The 14,721-nt window shown below is 37.7% G+C and overlaps 1 protein-coding gene across 13 annotated transcripts in view; it reads left to right on the top strand.

Moving 5' to 3' along the window:
- Positions 1-14,721, top strand: part of ZNF462 (zinc finger protein 462) — a 153,610-nt gene that overhangs the window by 129,255 nt on the left and 9,634 nt on the right. For 12 of the 13 annotated variants that reach the window (XM_016961387.4, XM_054658929.2, XM_054658931.2 and 9 more), the window contains one exon: positions 14,009-14,141. In XM_016961387.4, the coding sequence (XP_016816876.3) occupies positions 14,009-14,141 (133 nt within the window). Of the gene's footprint in view, positions 1-6,235; positions 14,142-14,721 lie in introns of those variants that run through there. The other variant, XM_054658933.2, reaches the window with a different exon arrangement.

Here is a 14,721-nt window from a genome sequence, read left to right as displayed (position 1 = left end):
TGCATCTATTGAGATGATCATGTGATTTCTGTTTCAAATTCTGTTTATGTGGTGTATCACATTTATTGACTTGTGTATGTTAAACTATCCCTGCATCCCTGGTATGAAACCCACTTGATCATGGTGGATTATCTTTTTGATATGTTGTTGAGTTTGGTTAGCTAGTATTTTGTTAAGGATTTTAGTGTCTGTGTTCATGAGGGGTATCGGTCTGTAGTTTTCTTTTTTGATTATGTCCTTTGCTGGTTTTGGTATTAGGGTGATGCTGGCTTCCCAGAATGAATTAGGGAGGGTTCCCTCTTTCTCTATCTTGTGGGATAGTGTCAAAAGTAATGCTACCAATCCTTTGAGTACCAATTCTGGTAGAATTCTACTGTGAATACATCTGGTCCTGGACTTTTTTTGTTGGTAATTTTTAAATTACCATTTCAATCTCGCTACTTGTTATTGGTCTGTTCAGGGTATCTAATTCTTCCTGATTTAGGCTACGAGGGTTGTATTTTTCCAGGAATTTATCCATCTCTGCTAGGTTTTCTAGTTTATGTGCGTAAAGGTGTTCATAGTAGCCTTGAATGATCTTTTGTATTTCTGTGGTGTCAGTTGTAATATCTGCCATTTCATTTCTTAATGAGGTTATTTGGATTTTCTCTCTTCTTTTCTTGGTTAATCTTGCTAATGGTCTATCAATTTTACTTATCTTTTCAAAGAACCGCTCTTGTTTCATTTATCTTTTGTATTGTTTTTTGTTTGCTTGTTTCAATTTCATTTAGTTCTGCTCTGATCTTGGTTATTTCCCTTAACACTGCCTTTGCTGTATCCCAGAGGTTTTGATAGGTGATGTCATTATTGTCGTTTGGTTGGAAGAATTTTTAAATTTTCATCTTGATATCATTTTTGACCCAATGCTCATTCAGGAGCCGGTTATTTAATTTCCATGTATTTGCATAGTTTTGAAGATTCCTTTTTAGAGTTGATTTCCGGTTTTATTCCACTCTGGTCTGAGAGACTGCTTGATACAATTTCAATTTTCTTAATTTATTGAGGCTCATTCTATGGCTCATCATAGTCTACCTTGGAGAAAGTTCCCTGCACTGTTGAATAGAATGTGTATTCTGTGGTTGTTGGATGGAATGTTCTGTATGTATCTGTTAAGCCCATTTTTTCCAAGGTATAGTTTAAATCCATTGTTCTTTTGTTGACTTTCTGTCTTGATGACCTGTCTAGTGCTGTTAGTGGAGTATTGAAGTCCCCCACTATTATTGTATTGCTGTCTGTCTCATTTCTTAGTTTAGACACAGTCTTTAATGTAATATTTTCACTATGCCATATTATGTTCTTTAATTTTTTTCTCTTCCTCGTGGTTGACCAGCTTATTAAGTCCAGTGAGCACCTAATTGAGGCTAAAGAATTGCGACTTTCAGCATGCCTAATGATTCTCATGTTTGTCTCAATTGTTAGGTTTATGAGACTCATGCTTATTACTGAGATAGCAGTACTTTTTTTCTCATTTTCTAATCTTTTTTCCCTACATGATGAGTATAAAATGCAATTTGAATTTTTGAAATAATTCTCCAAAGACTTTTGTAAGTAAAGATGGCAGTGCTATTGAAACTGAATTTTTGGCTGACAGCCAGTGGAATTATGTGCTGGCTAAAAATGGTCATTTGTTAGGGGGAAAGATATACAAACACCTGATTTCAGGGTTCATGAGAGAGGAATAGGGGTGTCAGTGTACAATGTACTAAACAGAATTATGCTGACAATTCAAATATAATAGTCAAGGACCATAACACTAAAACAAGAAATTAAAGGCATGAGAATTGGAAAGGAAGAAACACAACTTTTTATTTATAGACAATTTGATTTTTATAGGTAGAAAATCCACAGAATCTGCAAAAAAAAAAAGCTACTAGAACATGAATGAGCTTAGCAAGATTGCAAGATATAAAATCAATATACAAAAATCAGTTATGTTTCTGTATACTAGTAATGGACAACCGGAAAATGAAATTTTAAGAAGATCAGTTTCATGTACAATAACATCAAAAAGAATAAAAGTCTTAAGAATACATTAACATGAGAACTATACACTGAAAACTATGGTGTTGCTGAGAGAAATTTATAAAACTAAATTAATGCAATATATACCATGTTAATTAGGAGACTCAATATTGGTAATTCTTTTCATAATCATATACAGATTCAACATAATCTCTATCAAAATCCCAGTAGGCTTTTTGGGGGTAGAAAGTGACAAACTGGCCCTAAAATTTATATGGAAATGCAAATGACCTATAGAATATCCTAGTGTGGAGAAACAACAAAATCAGAGGATTCACCCATCTTGATTTCAAAACTCACTGTAAATTGACGTAAGATAGATGCATAGATCAGTAGTGCAGAAGCAAAAGTCAAGAAATAAACCCTCATATATGTGGTCAGTTGATTTTCATAAAAGGTGTTAAGGTAATAGGGAAAGGATGATTTTTTTTAAATGGTGCTGAAACAATTGGATTTGTGTATGCAAATTATGACCCTTGACCTTTACAGCACTCTCTACACACACACACACACACACACACACACCCCAATCAAAATGGACCATAAGCTTAAATGTGTGAGCTAAAACTATAAAACTTTCAGAAGAATAATAGAAGATTATATCATCTTGGGTTAGGGAAAAAAAATTTTATATATGATGCAAAAGTTATGGACAACTGAAAGAAAAAAGAAGACACCATTAAGAAAATGAAAAGGCAAGCAACAGACTAGAAGCAAATATTTGCAAAGTAATTATCTAACAAAGGGCTTTAACCAAAATATTTAAAGAAATCTTACAACTCAGCAATAAGAAGATAAGCAATTCAGTTAAAAATGAACACAAGATTTGAATAGACACCTTACCAAAGAAGATAGATATACAGATGGCAAATAAGCACATGAAAAAATGTTCAACTTGATTCACCACTTGGGAAATATAAATTAAGACAATAATAAGATTTTACTCCCCAACCACTAGCTAGCATGGCTAAAATTAAGAAGGCTGATAGTATCAAAGTGTTGGCAAGTATGTAGACAAACTGGAATCTCATACATTGCTGATTGGAATGTAAAATACCATAGCCACTTTGGAGCAGTTTGGCATTTGTTTATAAGTTAAATGTACACTTGCCATCTGACCTATCCTACCTTCACATAAAATGGATGGATAAATAAAATATGGCGTATCCATGCAATGGAGTACTATTCAGCAATGAAAAAGAATGAGCTACTGATACATTTAACGGCATTGAGGAATCCAAAAAATGTTACGTGGACAGAAGCTAGACACAAGAGACTACGTATTTTATGATTCTGTTTATATGAAATTTCTAGAAAAGGCAACACGATAGAGACAGGAAGCAGCTAAGAGGTTACTTGGGCCTGGGAGATGGGAGCAGGGATTGATTACAAAGGATATGAAGGAGCTTCTCAGAGTGATGAGAGTGTTCTTAAACATCATTGAGTTGTTTACTTATAATAGACAAATTTTATAGTAGGTAAATTATACCTCAATACCTAAAACAGATGCAAGTTTCCCATAACCCAACACACAGTAGGTCTTCAATAAATGTTAATTTCCTGTAGTCTTTTTATGACGTTCATCCTGAGAACAGCTATATCAACAAGATACTCAAGATCCGGATTAATGTGGAATAGACTTAGCAATTGGTTCCAAACAGGGATTCACTTTTTTTCCCAGTAAAACAGTGCATTGCTCATTATATTCTTCTACAAATAGCATTAGGTGATTTGTGTGGTGGGGAGAATCTACAGAATAAACTATAAGACACGTAGAATGTATTTTCAGTTAAAGGATTTCATTAAAAAGAACTGAACATTCAAAACTGGACTTCTGAATTCTGCCTGCAAAGGTTATAAACCTCAGGAACATCTATAAAGATGTCAGACTATATCATTCATGGACTGGACAGAATCCTGGTACCAGCAAGAAAGGTCCTTAAAGTCAAATATACCATTCCTTTTAAGAACCAAAATCTCCAGTGCAGTCGATTTAGGCTGCATGTTTATCCTCAGAAGCCATAGTGCAAAAGGGATAACCATCAGAACCCTCATTTTATTGGTGATAAACACAATCTTTCCTCCTAGATCTTTATCTTTGTTACTAGTTACTAAGAGTTACAAGATCACTTGTAATCTCTTAGGATCTAAAGGAAACAGTGCAGGTTATTTGAAATTTTATTTTTTTATCCTGTGACTCCCTGTCTGTTTTTAATCTCAGTGGGTCCTCTAGAAGGTTGACTAGTGTAGTCTCTCCCTCCTCTCCCCCTCCCCTTTACTTCCCTCTCCCTTCCTTCACTCCCTGCATTCTCTGTCCCCCAACATTCTACCCCCCAACACACATAGTGAATTATTTATCAGTAATGCCCTTTATTAGCAATACTGTTGAAAGACGAAGACAACATTTTTTCTTTTTTGAGTCAGGGTCTTGCTCTGTTGCCCAGGCTGAGGTGCAATGGCGCAATCATAGCTCACTGCATCTTCAAACTCCTAGGCTCAAGCAATCCTCCCACCTTGGCTTCCCAAAGTACAGGAATTGCAGGTGTGAGCCACTGTGCCCAGCCTAAGACAACATCTTTAGGAACCTTAAAGTCATGAAGAAAAACAAATCTTGTACTTCTCACATTTAAAAAATACACACACTTTTTTTTAAAAGAAAGTTTATATGCAATACCTTGTTAGTGTTCTTTATGGTTCTGGACTCTCTTTGCTAGTTTAAGGAACATAAAAATATATTATCTCTAACTTGGTCCGCTCGTAAAATTGTCATGTTCAGTGTATTAAATTTAGAAGGATAGTCTATTCAGGCAATACACATTCACTAATTGAATTTACTTTGAAATGTTTTTAATTTTTTATATAAATGGAGCCTCAGGCAGTTGAACTCTTAAGAAACTCATATCTTACTTTTTGCCAGTTTGGGGAAAACAGCAAAACATTAAGCTCAGAAGGAATCATCAACATTTTAGTTATTCTAATAAAATTGCTCAGTTTTTTGGACTAGTGAAATCCACAGTGGCCAAAAAAGTCACTTAGGACATTTGTTTCCAGAAAAGGAAATGAGAAATAAACAAAGAATCTTTCTCCAAAGATTCTTCCCAAATAAATCATAAGAAGAATTTTTCCCAAATCATAAAACACACCTTTGGCCACATTTTTTTTGGATTGCTTTTTATTTCTGAACTAAATGCTAGCAGCTTTAGCTTTATCAACAACAATGATTTCTGCAAGCTGAAGGCTTCTCTAGAAGACTATGCCATTTCGTTTCTGCTTTCCCTCCTGTAGTTCTGCTTCTTGGTTTGTTAACTACAGCTCTGTCTCTTCCGTGTGTTGTAGAAGACAGAGAAACCAGAATTAGATGAGCAAGAGGTGTGACTGTTTTTCAGAGGGGTGTGTCTGGCAAAACCTTAAACAGTATTTCTCAAATAGACATTTGAAGATGTTCTTTACCTGTGCCTTCGAAACCATCCACTAAACTCCCCAGTCAAAATTCTTTGTCCCAGATTCAAAGCTTCCATAGAACTTTTCTCCTTCCTTTCTTAAGGCACATTTATTTATCTCACCTTTCTTTCAAAATCTAACCTGGTGCCCAGCATACAGTAAAGCCTCAGGAATTGTTTGTTAAATAAATCAATAAATGAAATCAACTTTTCAAATATGAAATTTTAAGTATCCTGTTCAAATAAGCAAAATGTGGCAGCATCCATTAGCATCTTTTCCCTCTGTATTTTGGGTCCAGGAGATTGACAGCTGCTTAACTAGCCAGCCACAAAGCTCTGAGCCTTTCTTAATTATGTCTTTCACCTCGCTTCCTTGAGTACTTGTGTCTGAAGTTATGCTGAGTGTCTCCAAATAAGTGATTTTGTCTGGACTTTTGCTAAGTTAGGTATGATGGAAATATGTTTTCTGATTGTAACACAGTGATTGCAAAAGAAAGTAGATACCTTCCTTGACTTCTGTGCTCTATATCCTTCTGGGTACTCTATGATTCTTTGTTTTTAATATTCTTAGGCTTTTATTTTGAAAAAAATTCGGAAAGGATGCTACTGTTCTATCCCATCACATTTTGCAACATAACGCTATTGTTAATACTTTTTCTTTCTCATTCCTGTGTTCAGCCAGTATAGCCATGGTAGTTTTGACATATTTTGTGAGTAATTTTGCATTTCTGCAGATGATTTGCATTATAATGGGAAAAGCTTGAGCTGTGTCATCTGGAGATCTGAGTCCTAACTAATCCTGGCTTCATCACTTACCTGTTTTGTGATCTTCATCTACAAATATAGAAGGCAACACATTTACTGCACAATGGTCGTAAGGGATAAGTGATACACGTAAAAACTACTGGGGGCATTTTTAGCACAATAGTTATTTGGTAAGTATTGAAACAAAATCATTTAGAAAGTGCCTACTTTTATTCTCTCATTAACAAGCAACTTTATTTCATGGGATGCAAATCTTATGGCCATTTTATTATTATTATTATACTTTAAGTTCTAGGGTACATGTGCACAACGTGCAGGTTTGTCACATAGGTATGCATGTGCCATGTTGGTGTGCTGCACCCATTAACTCGTCATTTACATTAGGTATATCTCCTAATGCTATCCCTTCCCCCTACCCCCACCCCATGACAGGCCCCAGTGTGTGATGTTCCCCACCCTGTGTCCAAGTGTTCTCATTGTTCAATTTCCACCTATGAGTGAGAACATGCAGTGTTTGGTTTTCTGTCCTTGTGATAGTTTGCTCAGAATGATGGTTTCCAGCTTCATCCATGTCCCTACAAAGGACATGAACTCATCCTTTTTTATGGCTGCATAGTATTCCATGGTGTATATGTGCCACATTTTCTTAATCCAGTCTATCATTGATGGACATTTGGGTTGGTTCCAAGTCTTTGCTGTTGTGAATAGTGCCACAATAAACATACGTGTGCATGTGTCTTTATAGCAGCATGGTTTGTAATCCTTTGGGTATATACCCAGTAATGGGATGGGTGGGTCAAATGGTATTTCTAGTTCTGGATCCTTGAGGAATCACCACAGTCTTCCACAATGGTTGAACTAGTTTACAGTCCCACCAACAGTGTAAAAGTGTTCCTATTTCTCCACAACCTCTCCAGCACCTGTTGTTTCCTGACTTTTTAATGATCGCCATTCTAACTGGTGTGAGATGGTATCTCATTGTGGTTTTGATTTGCATTTCTCTGATGGCCAGTGATGATGAGCATTTTTTCATGTGTCTGTTGGCTGCATAAATGTCTTCTTTTGAGAAGTGTCTGTTCATATCCTTTGCCCACTTTTTGATGGGGTTGTTTGATTTTTTCTTGTAAATTTGTTTAAGTTCTTTGTAGATTCTGGATATTAACCCTTTGTCAGATGGGTAGATTGTAAAAATTTTCTCCTATTCTATAGGTTGATCTTATGGCAATATTATGAAGTCTTTATACCTTATGATCTCTCATGGGTTTTCATGTTACTGGTAAATTCAAATAGCATTTATTGTGTGTCAAGTGTATGACTCTGCACTGAGCCTATAAAGCTAAGTAAGAAATGGTTGCTACCCTGGAAGAGTTTATAAGCAACTAGGTGAGACAAGTTTAAACAAAGAAGCACAATTCAGCATGTTACTTGCTTGATAAGAGGTAGTTTTAAAATTGGAGAGGAGCACAGTGCACAACAAATATAGTTTCATGGCTCAGGTTCCATAGAACTTCAATACTGCCTAACTGGTTTGTTTGGCTGAATATCTTTTCTTTCTTTCCCCCCTCCAGCTTTATTGAGGTATAATTGATAAATGAAATTGTATATATGTAAGGTGTACAATGTGATGGTTTGATATATGTGAAGAAAAGGGGAACCCTTGTGCACTGTTGATAGGAATGTAAATTGGGAGAGCCATTAGAGAAAACAGCATGAAAGCTCCTCAGAAAATTAAAGATAGAACTACCATATGATACAGCAATCCCACTTCTGGATATTTAACTAAAGGAAACAAAATCAGTGTCTCAAAGAGCTACTGCACTCCCATGTTCCCTGCAACAGTATTCACAATAGAATAGCCAAGACATGGAAGCAGCCTAACTATCCATTGATGGATGAATTTTTTAAAAAGTGGTACATAAACACACAATGGAATATTATTCAGCCATGGAAAACAGACATTCTACCATTTGGGACTGTATGGACAAACTTTGAATATCCTTCCTTGAAGCTTTTACAAGAACTCTAATTGAGGTGCTCTTATCTGAGAATTCAAGATTTTTTTACCTGCACTTTTGACCATCTTGCTGTAAGAAATCGTAGAGACAATACTTTGCTGAATCTTTGTCCCACTGTTTTCTTTCCCTCATTCCCATTCTGATTTTTAAGGACAGACAAAGAAGATCTGTCTGTTGAGTAGACCACTTGGTACGTTAGGGGTTGGCAAACTATGGTGCATGGACCAAATCTAGTCCACCTCCTTTTTTATATGGTCCACTCTCTAAGGATGGTCTTGACATGTTTTAGTGATTGAAAAAGTATCAAAAAAATTGTAATGTGAAATATGAAATTCAGATTTCACTTTCCCTAAATAAAGCTTTATTGGAATACAGCCATGGTCATCCATTGACTTATTGTTTATGGTTGCTTCTGAGCTACAACAGCAGTTGAATAGTTGTAACAAAGACTATAGAGTCCAGAAAGCCTAAAAATATTTACTTATCTGGCCCTTTACACAAAAAGTTTACCAGCCTGTGTTATAAGTCATTCAAAATCTTCACAGCACTGCACATTCTTTTTAACATCAGCATGCAGTATTAGGTAATATGAGCATCCTGGTTGGGTGCCTCTTTTTGAAGCTACAAATGTTAAGTAAGAGGGGCAACCTTAGAGTTAAAAATTCTGGAAACATTAAGTGGACTTTCTCAATCTCAATCTGTCCTATTTGATGCCTGCAATGTAATCTGAAGACAAGGGTTCCAGTTCCATTCTATCATTAGCAAGCACATTCATATCAGTCTTCTATCAGACTGGGTTTGCTATCCTAGTACAATATGAAAATGCATATTCAACTTGATAATATTTGTAAATCACATATAATTATTATCACCTTAGAATATGCCAGAAGTATGGAAATACATGCTAAGACCAGATCTAAACCATTTTACTGAATAGTTAAAAGCCAACAAATAGACAAGTGTGGAAGTGGTTTTGCAGTGTCCTCACTTCATTGTTAAAGGATAAAACATTTGACACCTCATCTCACTTTTATTTTTATTTATTTATTTATTTTTTTGGGACGGAGTCTTGCTCTGTCACCCAGGCTGGAGTGCAGTGGCATGATCTTGGCTCACTGCAACCTCCACTTCCCAGGTTTAAGCAATTCTCCTGCCTCAGCCTCCCAAGTAGCTGGGATTACAGGTACCCGTCACCACACCTGGCTAATTTTTGTATTTTTAGTAGAGACGGGGTTTCACCATGTTGGCCAGGCTGGTCTCAAACTCCTGACCTCAAGTGATCGACTCATCTCAGCCTCCCAAAGTGCTGGCATTACAGGTGTGAGCCACCGCAGCCAGCCCTCATCTCACATTCTCATTAGACAGATGACTTCACCAAACTCTGGGTTAGTGGCCTTCACAGGGGACCTTGAGTGAATGGGCATTCACAGATAGCTTTCACAGGAATAAAGATCTGCATATAGGTTTCTAGTCTGAATTATTATGTATCTGAACAATCCACCCTTCAAGAACATATACGGCTTCTTTTGCCTGCAGAAAGAGCCTGGAAGGAGCCGGGTTCTAAATCTCAAACTCTTAAGCTTGCTCCTTCTCCCTTTGTTGTGGGCCTTTGGGGAAATGATAATAAACTGCTTCTCATCTTTAGAGGAAACAAGTGTGTTTCTCTCAATATGTCATCTGCATCATCAAGGAGTTATTCAAATACCCACCAATCTCCGGGCCCAAAAAGTAGTGTAATCAGTTCAAAATATATGGGAACTTTTATAAAGTCTATACCCTTTGACTTTGACCCTGTAATTTCACATCTGGAAATTTAGCCTATAAAATTAAAACTAAGCATGAAAGAAAGGCTTAAATACAATAAGGTTTATTACTTTTTGTAACAAACATTTTTAATAGTGAAAAGCCAGAAATCATCTACCGTAAATTCATATGGGAATGAATAGTCAAGTAAACTATCATATGCCTACTTGATGAAATGCTATGCAGTGATTAAAAATTATGTTTATTCAGAGAATGATGTGTACACTATGCCAGGCATGAAAAAGTTGGATATACACTTGTTTGTTTTAAAATGATAACAGCAATGTAAATAATCTACAGACAGAGAACAGGAATACAGAACTACTTTAATTCATTAACAGTTATTATGTATAGGTAGTTGGACTTTAAATGAGTTTTTCTTATTTTCATAAATTTTTTGTGAATGTTTATATAAAAGAAACTATTTTAAATGAAAATGAAGATATCCGGTAGCCAGGAGGTGAGAATAACACCCTCTCTTAATCTAGACACTGTGCTGGCCAGTGGGGGTTCAGCTGTAAGTAAGACTCACAGCAAGTCTGTCCTCATAGTTTGTAGTTGGACTGGGGAGGGGCAGGCCATAAACAATTCATTACTGAATGGGGTGAGCTCTTGAAGGCGGGGTGCAGAATGCTGTGAACACATGGAGCAAGGATGTCAAACACAGGAGGAGTTTAGGGAAGGTCTCCCAGAAGAAGTGACAGAAGCAGGGCTAGGAGATTAAGGACTCAACACATGAAGCCAGCAGGCATGAGAGAGTTTCAGACAGGTGAGATGGTGGAGGCATAGACTCCTCGAGGGCCTGCCATATTCCAGGACCTCAGTAAGTTCAGGGTGGTGGGAGCAAGGGGGAGCCTGGAGAAGATGGGCCAGAATAACATGAGAGCCCGCCATGTAAACGACAGTTAAGAAATGTGTATTTCATCCTCAGGGCAAGCAGAGACTGACATGAAGAGATTTACATTTTGTTAAAGATTGCTTTGACCACACTAAAGAATCAGGTACAAGAAGGGACAAGAGTAGGTGCTAGGAGACCAACATGGGAGGGGAAGGAGCTGGCAGTAATCCAGGTAAAAGATGATAATGGGCTCAGGAATGCGGAAAAGAGTCTTCCTTTTGTGTTAGGATTAATATTTGGATAGATGGCTTGGGGATTTCAAATACCGTCATAACCCAAAACAATAAAGAGTTTTTATTTTAAAATCTTCTAATTACATAGCAAAAATTTTAGTTCTCATTTTTGAATCTTTTAATTGCCTAGCAAAGATTTTAGAAATCTTCAGGACCAAATAAATCCTGGGTTAGCCTGGGATGAACATCATACTGTGAAAATGTCATGTACTATTTTAAAATCATGCAGAATTTAAAATGTTAACAGTTTTCCAGTGAAGGGATGATGGTGCTGGGAAAATGGACAAATACAGTCTTCAAAAAAACCCAGAATGAGGGGGAAAAAAATAACATTTGGTTTGGTGACAGATCTCCTTCTGTCACCAAGAGCTCCAAAGGAAGCAGGGGTTCCAGTGTGGACCCCAGAGGCTGGCACACAGCAAGCCAGCCCTCCAGGAATCCTTGATGAATGAATGAATGAATGAATTAAAACAACTGGATTAAAGCAGATGTTTGAGGATTCTTCTTTGGTCTCCTTGGTTTCATTGTTTTTGTTTCCTGGTGACAGCCCACCCCTCATGTCCTTTACACATATTTATAGTTTCCCTGATTCCTAATGGTGAGAAGTGCAGGAGAAAGTGGCCCAGGAAAGGCTGCCTTTTATGTGCTAGTCACTTAAAAATACTTCTCTTCAAATATGTTTAAAAATTAGGCAAATTGGAACCTTGCCCACTTTTCCTGAAAAACTAGCAAGCCAGAAAACTTTTTATTCAAATATTTATCATGAATGCTATTTGGCTAAAATGTAGACTTTGTGGCTAAACATAACTTCGTAAATATGCATTTACAATGCTTGTTGTAAGCATTCCCAAGAGCCAAAACTAGAAAAGGCTCACATTCCCAGAAAGGGGAAGGAAATTACATTTTGGGGGACTGTTGTGTCTCAAGCACTATGCTGACCTCCTTTTACAAATGAAGATATCAAGGACATATACTGAGTGATTTATCCAGAATCTAGTGGTTAATGGCAAATCCTAAACTTGAACTCAGGTCTGTCTGACTTCAAAGAGCATTTTCTTGTGCTATCCCTTTTTGCTCTTATGTCATAAAAGGAAATCAATGAAAATGTTAAAGCCCTAGTTAGTAAGGTGCTACAAGCAAAAGTCCTTTGGAAACCGTTACTGTGGACTTAGAGGGGAAGAAAGAGAAATCAGGATTCGGAATTGACCTCTTTCTCCTCTTGCCTTAGTCCCTTAATTTTTATAGCTTTTTTAATTGAGAAAAACAAGAAGTTGCCTTCCCTGCTTGCTTAGCGTTGGCATTGTTGTCGCGTCTTGTCCACCCCCATGTTGAGTTGTTTTCAAAGTTAACTAATTTCATGGATTTCATTGTTATAGATAGATCAGTGTATTGCTTCTCCTGTTTTAAAAGAGGTTTTTCCCTGAGTTCTTCTCCTCCTGAATGCTACCTATCTCTTACAGGATGTTGTTGGGACAGTATTCAGTCTCAGTGTCTAAGGCCTGGTACGCTGAGGCTCTTTACATTTGTCACAGTCGATAATGATGTTCCCATCTGCCAGGCACATGGAATTGGTGGCATTCAGCAAATCTTTGTTCCAGTCTGGTCCCAGAGACTATTTTGGAATTGTCTTGTAAATTATCTCTTTCCTCTCCTGTGTCCTCATCATCTAGCTGTGTCCTCATCATCTAGCTGTGCCCTACTGTGGCAGCTAGGGAAGTCGGCCTCGGAATCTAATTAATGATGTCTGTCTTCCCTCTTCAACTCAACTGTGAGCCTCTGGAGGCCAGAACCAGGTCTCATTCATCTTGTATGTCCCCTCCCCAGGCCTCCAACAAGGGGAGCATAACACCTTACATAGAAGGCGTAGCCCATGGCAATTTTTTGACTTTAGCCCTGCACCAGCTTGTCATGCCTGATCATTCTATGCATTCAACTGGAGAGGTTCTGAAAATCGATTCATGATGAAGGTAAATTTTGTGCTGCCATTGATCTGAGAACCCAAAATGGAAAAATCATTAAAGACTTTTCTTAGTGTAGATTTTTGTTTCCCTCCAATGATACTTTGAAGAAAGCTTGGATTCCCACATTATTCTGACCACATTTTACATAAATAAAAACCAGCCGTAGTTAACACTTTTAAAGGGCTTTTAGGGGTTAGTCATCTAGGTTTTTCTCAGATAATCCCAGCCTTGATACATAGGCTGTGGTCAGCTTCAAAAACAGTAGTAACACTAATAGTAATAATACTATCTTCCATTTAAACTAGAGTTAAGGATCAGATGGCTGTCATCTGGCCTAAGCTGGGACAGCCTGCAACACCCTGGTTGATGGGATCGTGGCAAAGAAGGTTGTATTGTGTCTCATTGCTAGTGGTCGGCATGCTTGCAGAACTTCTTCACCTGCAGAAGTATTTGAAACTTGGGTTGTTATGAGAGTTACACCTTTGAATTCAACTACAAAAAAAAAAGTGTTTTGGATATTTACTCTCTATACTCTAGCCTTCATTTTACTTTTGGTCTCCTGTGTACTATAGCTCATGTTTCTTCACAAGTTTGGTAATGAAGGTCCAGTGTACAAAAGTTGCGGTGAAAATGATGGAATGTGGGAGCAAAGGGCAGCTCCATCTCCAAAAGAGTCAAAACGAAGAAAAAGACCTCTTAGGCCCCGGAGTTGTTTGGTCCTGGTTGCAAAACCACAGTCACAGGAAAATGATGTTAGAAAGATCTCTCCATCAGGGAGAACCCCATTTGGTCTGCGGTTTATTATTCCATCATTTGTTTGGGCCTTTTTCAGGTAAGCCGTAACTTTGAGCTGGTTGGACGGGTTAACTTGGATCAGCTGGAACAGATGAAGGAGAAAATGGAGAGCTCCAGCAGCGATGATGAGGACAAGGAAGAAGAAATGAACAGCAAGGCTGAAGACAGAGGTTAGTCTCATCCTGCCCTCCCAATCCCAGATGGCATCTGGCATGTCCGTAGTGAGACAGAAGGGAGGCAGGAGGTTGTTGTAGGAGTAACAGAAGGAATGATCCTTCTTAGTTAAGTAGCAGAACAGACTGACTTAGGAAACACATCAAGAGCTGTGTCTTTGTAAACTATTACCAGCTATAGAAACGCCAAGGAAAACAGACATTTTCTCCCTAATTATAGATATATGTTTGTTGAAAAATAGATGGCAGTGATTTGTTTTTAATAAGGAAAACTGGTATCTAGGGAATCTTCAGAATAAGGACAAGCAGACAGCAAGATGGATGACACTGTAGAGCTCTAGAGGAATGAGAATGAACTTCCAGTTGAATGCATATTTAAAATTGCTGCTGGGGCACACACTGCTGGAACTGTAGGGGAGGGTGGTGCAAAGAACTTGAGCCCCTACCCCCTGATGTCCCTCTGCGTGGCCCTTTTCTTAACCCCCTTTGTGCTCTGACTTGCTTTGTAAAGAGAGAGAAAGGGAGACCACCTCTTTCATTCAACTGTATTTACAGAATACACTGGGGAAGGTTTTGT

Source organism: Pan troglodytes, chromosome 11 (genome assembly GCF_028858775.2).
Source record: "Pan troglodytes isolate AG18354 chromosome 11, NHGRI_mPanTro3-v2.0_pri, whole genome shotgun sequence".
Classification (NCBI taxonomy): Eukaryota; Metazoa; Chordata; class Mammalia; order Primates; family Hominidae; genus Pan; species Pan troglodytes.
Note: the sequence above shows the minus strand (reverse complement) of the source record. Positions and strands in the feature narration are given on the sequence as shown.